The sequence below is a fragment of the Festucalex cinctus genome, chromosome 8 (genome assembly GCF_051991245.1).
Source record: "Festucalex cinctus isolate MCC-2025b chromosome 8, RoL_Fcin_1.0, whole genome shotgun sequence".
NCBI classification, from domain to species: Eukaryota; Metazoa; Chordata; class Actinopteri; order Syngnathiformes; family Syngnathidae; genus Festucalex; species Festucalex cinctus.
The window spans coordinates 30,716,521-30,726,877 of record NC_135418.1 but is presented as its reverse complement, the minus strand read 5'-3'; the positions used below and the strand labels follow the sequence as shown (position 1 = coordinate 30,726,877).

At 42.4% G+C, this 10,357-nt stretch overlaps 1 protein-coding gene across 19 annotated transcripts in view; it reads left to right on the top strand.

Annotated features, from left to right (window-relative positions):
* Positions 1 to 2,390: 2,390 nt before the first annotated feature.
* LOC144024537 (unconventional myosin-VIIa-like) overlaps positions 2,391 to 10,357 on the top strand; it is a 28,111-nt gene continuing 20,144 nt past the window's right edge. For 4 of the 19 annotated variants that reach the window (XM_077530884.1, XM_077530888.1, XM_077530883.1 and 1 more), the window contains exons 1-6: positions 2,392 to 3,248; positions 5,483 to 5,556; positions 8,133 to 8,518; positions 8,643 to 8,756; positions 9,103 to 9,255; positions 9,434 to 9,451. In XM_077530884.1, coding sequence (XP_077387010.1) covers positions 8,414 to 8,518; positions 8,643 to 8,756; positions 9,103 to 9,255; positions 9,434 to 9,451 — 390 coding nt within the window. In that variant the 5' untranslated portion in view covers positions 2,392 to 3,248; positions 5,483 to 5,556; positions 8,133 to 8,413. Of the gene's footprint in view, positions 3,249 to 5,482; positions 5,557 to 5,731; positions 6,182 to 8,132; positions 8,519 to 8,642; positions 8,757 to 9,102; positions 9,256 to 9,433; positions 9,452 to 10,357 lie in introns of those variants that run through there. The other 15 variants (XR_013284798.1, XR_013284799.1, XM_077530891.1 and 12 more) reach the window with 12 other exon arrangements.

Here is a 10,357-nt window from a genome sequence, read left to right as displayed (position 1 = left end):
TGGGTCATGTGAGAAAGTTGCACTTTACACTCGAATGCTTCCAGCAAGTGACATTACTCACATGTCAATATCAGGTAAATAAAGAACAATTCTTTCATTGAACTCATTATTATAACGCCATATTTTGTGCATTTATTTTCATCTATGTACTTTTTAAAATTCTTATTACTGTGGCAGGGAACTCTAATTTCATTTACATCACTGAATCAATACAGATGTTTTACTGATAAATGCATTATCTTATTTATTCTAAAAGGTATATACGTACCTTTTTATTTAAAGTAATATTTTTACATATTTTTTATTTTGCAGTTTTTGTTTGTTTATTGATGTGATTGATTTTACCGATATTGTTGCTACTGGATGCAACCATTTTGTTTACCATTGGGTCAATATATTTCAACTAAAAAATACATTAAAAATGTCTTTTTTTTTCTTTTTTGTGTGTATTACGCAAATTGCAATATATAAATAACATTTATTTTACTGTTTCTTTGTGACTAGATGCAACAATTTTCTTCACCAATATTTTCCTAATCTAAGCTCAGTGTGGCTTTAGGGTTAAAGAAGTGCAAGAATCTGCGGTTAAAGTTAAAGTGGACGCTTTTTTCAATAATTGGAAGCTTGAAAAAGGGAGAAGAAAAAAAAGAGTTGATTCTGTTTGTCTTTGTTGTTGTTGCTCATCTTGTAAACTGTGCTGACACGCAGCTTTGAAATGTTGGCCCGTTGCTTCATGGTCACAACGTTCCTGGCCGTGTCGCTCTATCCCGGGATAGAAGGCCGGTCCAGCATCATCACCATCGTGGTGGACGCTCACCCACAGGCGGAGGCGACTGTAAAGTGTGGAGACGGCCACAAGGCAGGTTCGTGACGTAATACTAACAAGTGAACATCTCTTTTCCTTTTCTACACTCTCAAAATAGTTGGGTTAAAAAAAAGAACCAAAATCTGGTTGAAAAAGGCTCAATTCTGGCTCAACATGTAGACTTGGGTCAATTTGACGTCACTTTTTGAGTCATTCATTTAACTTAAAAAGTTGTATCAATTAAAAACCAAAACCATATTACATGTAATCAACCCCGCAAAGTGTGTTGTCATTTGTGTCTTCTTTTGCCATCAGGTGTGGTGCTGTACTGGCACACCCCCTTCGGCCCCCTCCGCAGACCCGGTATTCACACCAAACTGGTCCCGGTCCACATGCGCCAGGACGGCAGCCTGGCGGTCCATAATCTGAGCGACCTCCACCAGGGTTTGTACTACTGCCTTCTGCGGCATGATGACGGGGGGTCCACGCTGTTCGCCTATCAGTTACGCACAAACCCACAAGATGGCGGACGTGGTCCGAGGTTCAGGAGGAGTCTGGGGAGACGTGAAACGGTTTCCGATGAGCTCTTTGTGGCGGCTGTGACGGCGGCCGTGCTGATTACTTTCGTGTTGGGGTTCAGCGCAGGAGCTCTGAGCAGAACCAAAATCCTCAGGTGAGTACAAATGTTCAATCATGAATACATGCATTATCCAAACCGGCCAGGAGGTGGCAGTGTATTACCGTCATTCAACGTATTGGGAAAACCGCAACGGATAACTTGTCAGTGTCTTGCAATCTTATCAGAACCATTCAAACTTTGTTCCTGCAGATGCTTGAGTGCGGTCACTCGGCGGCAACGCCGACCTGACATCACCATGACGACGCTCACCAGCTGGCCTTCATCGCCATCGTCGCCCTCATCATCGATGTCCTCGTCATGTCCACCTGCCAAGCCTCAGAGAAGTTTTCGGGACAAATGCTGTCTGGATGAGGAGGAGAAAGACAATCCCGTCGCCGCCTACCTGGAAGCCTGCGGCCGTGTGGACGACGGGAGAGGAAGAAGAGAAAGAGGAGGAGGGGAGGAGGAAGAAGAGGAGTGGAGGAGGAAGAGGAGCGGCGAGGAAGACGCATCTCATGTTGCGATGATGGAGAAGATTGAAAGAGGAGGAGAAGGGGATGATGAGGAAAAACAAGAGAAGAGGAATGATAAAGATGACAGAAAGAACACAAACGATGATGAAGATGAAAGAAAGAATAGGAGGGATGATGAAGATAAAAATGTCATCTGTCAGTCTTCACAATCAGACCATCCAAACCAGGAAGTCGACTATTCCCCTCCTCCCCCTGTGCCCCGTCCAAGTCGGGTCATCCGCGTCTATCAGTATGACCAAGATGGCCGTCGTTACGGCCACCTCCCTGACCCCGAGCCAAGCCCCGCCCCCAGAATCAAGCAACGCTCAGTCTCCTTAACCCGCCTCAACGCCATCATGGCTGCCGCCTCAGCGGGGCCAATGGACGCCCCTAACCCCCAAAACAGGCTTTCTGACGTAGAGTTTTAAAAGTGGTCATACTGATCACGTGACAGCAGTCACTTCCACTGATCCACTTCTGAGCCATTTTCCATCCAAGTGTATTTCGCTACACTTACGATCTATTTGCAGTCCACTTGTGAGTCACTCATTATCCACATGTAGTCCACTTTTGATTCATTTGGAGTCCAAGACTTTTGCTTCACTTACTATCCATTTGCAGTTCATTTCCAGTTTTAATCCACTTGTACTCCATTTGCGGTCAATGTGATTTTGTGCTTGTGGTCCACTTTTAGTGCACTTGTTTTCCACTTGGGTCAAGCTGTATTACACATTTGTTCCAATTATGATCCACTTGTCGTCCATCTCAGCCACCATGCTGATAAATCCAAAAGACAAACAAAGATGACTATTCTGCATTTGTCAACAAAAATGTTCAAGTTTGAAGATTTTATTCAATATGGATGATATTAACCATATTAGATTTAGCTGGAGTAAATGTAAAACTTGATCTTGTTGTCAACTTAAAAAAAACAAAAAAAACATCCGCATCAGCTTGTGTGTGCGTGTGTCTGATTACACCCCCCTTGTAGTGTTGTTGTGTGCCAGTAACATGGGTCAGTGGCAGTGAATGAGTTGCTCACATGATGCCTTAATAGCGATGAGGAAGAGGGAGGAAGAAGAGGAAGAAGGCAAACGCTCTTCAAACGCACGCACGCCCAATTGACATATGACATCTTTGATGACAACAGCAGGACAAGGATGGAGAGAAGCGAGTGACCAAGAAGAAATGAAGAACATGAATGGAATGGACTGAAGACTAAAGATAGGAATGTGATTCAATTTTGGACTAAATTCTTATTTTTCATGACCCCTGTCTTTTTCATCATCCTTTGATTGACACATCATGAACGGTGAGGAGAAGCTTCTCAAATAAATTAGCTGAACAGCTGTGTCTAATATTTTGGTGACTTTGTGTCTATATAGTGATTCCCAAAAATAGTGTACCATGAGAGATAATCAATTATCCGATTTTACATAATTGGTCTAAAAATAATTTCTTTACTAATTACAACAGTCATCCATCTGTGCTGGACAGTGACATATAGTGACAGAACAATATGCAATGCTCTTTCACAAGATGGCAGAAAGTACAACTAATCGAACTTATTTGATTTTTTTTTTTATATGCACTATTGAAATCTAAGGCATTTAATATTAGAATCATGCCTCAGTATATTGCAGGACAATATATTCACAAAATTCCCGCAGAATTTGAAAACAGACTTCTACATGGTCCAAAAGTCGCAGATGTCATAATTGAACTATTTTAAACTTTGGCCTCAACAAAATAAAAGCCTTACAATAGTCTAATTGTAAATGACTGTTGCTAAAATGCTAACAGTTGGTATCCTAACTTATACCTCCATCATCACTACACAAGGGCAGATCGATAACACATTTCTGGTCTTGTGGTCAGGAACTATTGTGAAACAGATTAGCTCAAATGCTAACATGCTAAATGTTGTGGTAACATTTAGCAAGGTAGCAACCTGAGTCTTTTTTTTTTTTAAATTATTATTATTGGATGGCATTGACATAACTGTTGTTTTAACATAGCAAGATAGTATTCTCCGAAGTATAGAAGACAAATTGTTCGATTTAACTTTGTGTGCTGTGGTTGTAGGTAATATCGTCAAACAGAATAGCTCAAATGCAAACATGCTAAATTATTGGGCTAACATTTAGCAAGTTAGCAACCTGAGTCATTTTGCAGTGGCTCACATTGGATGGTGTGCCTAATAAAGTGTCCAGTCACTTTCAACCATTTGGGGGTTTACAATGAAATTGTCAATACAGTGACATTGAAAAGGTCCTTCACCTTACATTTGAAAGTTCCCATCATGCATTGCTGCCGAACATTAGCAGCTCAGACTGGGCCAGTGTGTCCCTCAGCGGGGAGCGCAGGACGGGTGGTGGGCTGATGATGGAGATGCCCTCAGGCTGTACGGTGCCTGGATCGGGTTCTGGGTCGTAGACAGGAAGTGAGCCGCCGGACAAGTCTGCATGTTGGCGAGACAGCAAAGTGGGTCAGCTAGTTCTGGTTCGCCTTTAAGAACACCAGAACACAAATGTTTATGTGACATGATACAAGTACGCTCGCATGCAAGCTAGCTGATGCTAAAAGCGAAAAGCTATGGCTGATGTCGTTTTGGTTCGCTTCAGGCATTTTTAGATAAACGTTAACAATGATCCATTGCAGTCAACTTAAGATCCACTTGTGGTGAACTTATGTTCACTTATGATCCCATTGTATTTTTATTCCACTTTGGATCCATTTATATTCCACTTGTGGACCAGTTGTCATCATTGAATGTTTGCTGTATTTACGTTAGCCCCTCCGCACTCTGTGGTGGCCATTTTGTGGTGTGATAAAATATCAGATGGCAACCAATCAGACGCTTTGCTGCCCACACACAAAGACCACATGAAAGGAAGGATACATCCAAACTCTTTTCACTCTGCCTCGAAAAAGTTGTTTTTTTGACCCTGACTTTTCTCAAATGTGACTTTCCTAACATAAAGCTAACATGCTAAATGTGACTTTCACTGCCGTGCTAACATGATGTCAACATGTTCAATGTGGCTTTTAATTAGACGCTCACATTCTAAAATGTGACTTGCACTATCATGCTAACATGCTAAAATGTGACTTTTAATTAGACGCTAACATCCTAAAATGTGACAAATGCGGGACAACCCCCCCAACATTTTTTGTTGTTGCCCAGGCCGGAGCTAACTACTGGACATCTATTTTGCTCTTTGTATTGTGGTGTGTATTGTCCATGTATTATTCAGCTAGGACATGGTTACAGTTACAGGTCTGTGTCTGTGGAATTGATGTTGTCACTTTTATCCTTTGACTTTCTTGGCTACTCGACTACAACTTTTTGTTTGAGCCTCTCTTTATACTTGTAAGCTCATTTGACAGATAAAATTGATGGCTCAGGAAAACATAAACATGACGTTGCATTGTTTTGCTATATTGACGATCAGCACGGCGCCCAGAATGGCTAAAATGTTGCTAATTATGTGCTAAAGTCAAATGTATGTGCACCATACTGTATGTCTGCGATGTGTTTGTCAGAAGCAACACACCGCTGCTGATGTCCCGGGGAAGGAACAAGAAGCAGAACAGCAACGATGGTCATCCTGCAGCAGGTTAGCTTAGCACGCACACACCAACATGAATTGATATGAAAAACTTCCGAGTATCCATGAAACACAACATTTTCACCTTGCATTTTCTCCTTCATGAAAATCTTACTTTGCACTCATTTTAGTGGCTCTTCTGCATGTGTGAGAGTGAATGTGAGTTTGTTGTGCTCATTAGGGAGCAGACAGTCATTAGGCTGCAGCGTTGTTGACATTTTGTATTTGCTTCATTTCTGTGTGCGTGCGTTGTGGGCCTCTTCAAGGGTGAGTGAACGCGCTGATGGACTCGTCAGTCTTTCTGACAGACTCATTTGCTGGGACAGCGGCCCCCTTTAATTGGGGGTTGCTTTAGTAGGGCGAGCCAATAAAATCAGGCAACGCACGCACACGCACACGCAACGGATCATTAGATGTCCTGCGTTGCGGACATTTGACTTGTGTGTTCATATTGAGCGGGACAGCAATTTGTTTAGTTACTTGAAAGTACTTGAAACGAGGGCGGTTCCATTGGACCGCCGCACATGTTGTAACCATGGCGACCACGTACAAGAGAAGGGGCTCCAATTGGCCCCTGGAGGGCTGGGACCCCAACGTCCGCCGTCTGAGCTACAAGTATGCAGCCGTCATCAAGGTAAACGCTTTGTGGAGTGCGTTAGCGTTTAGCGTGAGCTATTTGTCATGCTGTGACCTGTGTCTGACATGTCTATCTATATGCAAATGAGTCACATGACCAATGCAATTAAACATGGTGCTGCTGCTTCTGCTGCTTCTGCTGCTTCACTTAATAACTGCGCACATCTGCACTGGCGTGCTTCACCTGCAGGGGGCACTAACATAGGCCTACCGTCTGCATGCGTGTGCGCATTTCGCTGCAACTTTTTCAATTGTAAAGAGCACGAACATTTCATGACTCTTATTTAATCATCAATAGCTTATTTGTTTAGAATTAGTTTCTTCGTCACATTTCCCTAACTTAAATGTGGGTAAACCGGGTCACTTGTGGATTAGGTAAAAATAATGACTATATAATACCAGGTTTTTGATATGACTTTGTGTTATATTATTTGTATTTAATGGAATTATATTGAAAGAAGCAATTATTTAATTCAATAAATAGGCTACATTTTCTCACTATTATATTTTATTTTAATTCAATAGTTATTGTTCATAATTAAATACTAATTCACTTTTTTAATTGTTATTTATAGTTAATGTAATTAATTATAATTAAGCAATTTCTTGTATTTTTATTTTTTTTAATATTTAGTATGTTGTGGAATCTACCTTAGGCCACTAATAATTAACTGTTTTAAATTGTACTATTTCAATTATAATGAATGAAACCCTTGTTTAATTAAAAATGTATATTGTACTAATATTTCAGTATTGTGTGGAATAAAGTTTTTGAACAAATAATAAATACATTTGAAAAGATGACTGCATCAAATATTAAGGACTTGTAGTTTTGAGTTTGTATTTGATACACTCTGATGTATTACTGGTAAGTGAACACCCGCTTGAATTATTGATTGAAAGAAAAAATAAAAAGGTGCGCATGGGCTGCAGAAAGTGTCCTGGGATCAGTAGACGTAAACGCAACATGCATCATCAATGTTATTTTCTGCAGAAAGGAAATTACAGTGGTTATTAGCAAAAAAAACAAAAAACAAAAAGAAAAAGAGTTAATTCTTTTGGACAGTTGGTCAAGATGAGCACAGCATGCGTCGTCATGGTGATGGGAGAACACAGCCGGGAGACTCACTTCAATAATGAATGCAGAGCAGCCGATCACCACGTGTTGATCTTTGACACACGCACACGCACACACACACACGCAGACTCATTTAACCAATAATGTTAGCATTAGTACGTAGCATGTTTAAGGATAGTGCTGGGTTGGTTCAACGGTTTGTTTAGCGATGGCTTTAGGCTGGGTTCAAATTAAAGTTAGTTTTAAAGCTGTTTTCAAGTTTGGAGTTGAGTTCAATTTTTTGGTTTCTAGTTGCATGTACAGTAATGCTAAAGTTGGAGCTGGTTGAACTTGAAAATTTGTTTCATCTTAAGATTGTTTAAAGTTAAGGCCGAGGATGGTTTCAAGTTAAGCTTAACTTCACACCAGCTTTCTAAGTTTAGTTCTCAGTGGATTTAAACTGCATTACATGGTTGAAGTTAAGTTTAGAACCGGTTTAAAGTTTGGGGTTGGTTTTAAAGTTAAGTTTGGAGCTGGCTCAAGTTCACTTCAGATTTGGCTTTGAAGATACATTTAGAAATGGCAAATGGGCTGCTTCAACCTCAGGTTGAAGTTGGATTTCAGTTTGAAGGTCGCAGTCAGATAGAAACTTATGATTAAAAATTGGTGACAAGTTGTACATTTAGAGCTGGTTTGAAGTTGAAATGGTTTGAAACGGTGGAGAAATGTGGAAGGAGTAGATAAGTACAATTGGAAACACAATAATCATGCAATTTTTCATGCAGACGAACATGAACGTGAATGCTTTGCATCCTAATGACCTTTAGTTGAGTTGCTCTCGTCACAAGTCAAAACTTGCAGTCAGGAGAAGCTCTTCGTGTCTTCTATCCAGAAATCCAACACCTGCTTGACACACCTAAAAGGAGGAAGCGGCTTCCTGTTGCCAATGACGACCCAGGGGAGCGTGTGGCTCAACGCACACACGGGAAAATATTGATGGACAAGAAAACCAGGCTGAACTTTTGCAGCAACGGGATCCGGACAGGAGAGAAAACCAGGATGGTCCTCATCTTCTGACTTTTTGACGGGAATAAGTGGATTCTGGACCGGTTCGGGACTAACCGTTTGAAATCACTGGGTGTTGCGCGCGTGTTGGTGAGTGTGTTCGAAACCATGTACAAACGTCGGGACCATGTGGATCTTTACGAGAAGGATCAGGCCAAATGGGCTCTGCTCCGAAACGTCAACACTGTGGTGAAACAAAGCACGCTGCTACCGGTATGATGATTTTATCATGTTTGCCAACAGTAGGCGGGATGATACTTCCAGGCGCACGGTCAAATGTTGACAGTTTGTTCTTCAAGACTGGCTAACGTCAGCATCACTGAACTGTCTTTGTCAGGGCGACTACGTGTGGTTGGACCTGAAGAGTGGTCGGGAATTTGAGGTTCCCATTGGCGCAGTGGTCAAACTCTGTGACTCGGGACAGATCCAGGTCGTGGATGATGAAGGAAATGTAAGTTGGAAATGTGAAACGTTTTCCTCAGATCTCACACATATTCCGTTGGACATGAGTTTGCAGGGTCAGAAAGTTTTAGATCTGTGTCGTAGGATGTTAAAGATCAGAAGTGTCCTACGGATCCATGAAGACCATGAGACCGAATGTGCTACTGCAAGAGTATTAAGCCAAGGAGGGTCATTTATTTACAATCCCTTTTTGGAAGAGTACCCAACATCAAAAGTCGTACAGATCTGGTTTCATGGGCTTGCCCTTCATTTGGTGCTGAAGATCTGAAATGTCCTCAACCAATGAAGATCATTAGATTGTAATCCTGACTGATCGTGAACAACTGCTCCTACAGGAGCACTGGATCTCCCCCCAAAATGCCACCAACATCAAGCCCATGCATCCCACCTCCATCCATGGCGTGGAGGACATGATCCGCCTGGGGGACCTCAACGAGGCCGGCATCCTGCGCAACCTGCTCATCAGATACAGCGAGAAGCTCATCTATGTGAGTCACGCGCCACCTTCTTGTCCCCGTCCTGGTTGTTGAACCAAACTATTCACACCTGACAGACTTCTAGCTCATCATCCATCTTTCTCATGTACTATTTTCTGCTCTTTTTCACCTTTTTGTCCTTTTCATTTGCCTTCCTTGTCACTCCTCTCTCTCCTTGTTTCCTCCATAGACAAACTGTGGTGGTAGGGTAAGTCCACACATGAATGAAACACCACCGACTGAGGCTTAACATCCTTTTTGCGGCATGTTTAAAAGCTAGAAAAGTTGCGCTTGACAGATGAACGGCGCGGTTCCACCGATGCCTGGTGGTAAGCGAGATGGGCATGCGTGCATGTTGACCGTTTGCAACATGGCCACCTCTTCTCTCGTGGCCGACGGCGATACGCTCATGGTCCACCTGAGATGCCGGATGCATGTTACATCATCCGTCCTCCGCCGGTCCTGATGTACCCGTCTTACAACACATGCAGCACTTGTTATTGTTTGATAAATGTTGAGAGACAGCTTGGCAGGCTTGTCATCCAAAATAAGAGTCCTTGTCTACAGGTGGTTTCAGAATATTCCAGCCAGTCCTTCGGGTGTCTTCTTGATGCACAGCGCCTCCGAGGTAGTGAAAGATTACCGCGCTATTTCTGGGTTTAGATGGCGTTGAACCACTAGAGGCCAAAGTCAGAAATTGGTGAGTTTAGCCCAAGGGTTGGGAGCCAAGTCCTTTCACAACTAAAGACCGAAGTTCTCATCTGACCAATTGTTTGTTCCTAATCTTCTCGCCTCTAAGTCGGGAATCCAAGACTCCCATGTCTCTGGTCACCTTACGTGCAACAGAGGGACACCAAGGCTTTTCCAGGTCAGCTGTGTGAGACAATGTCCCTCCAGAGTGTCTTTGGTCTTCCTGTCTGGACATATTGGAAACACTTCAACAGAGTTGTCCATCTGAATTACAAAATTTAGCTCCTCATCGTTTCTCTTAGCAACAGTCGCAATGTTGTCTTGTCAATCACTACCCAAAGACAAGCTGGCAAACACAAACAGTTGAAATGAATTGCTCACCCTTGTAGGGAGAGGGGCCAGTTGAGGTGACTTTGATAAATCA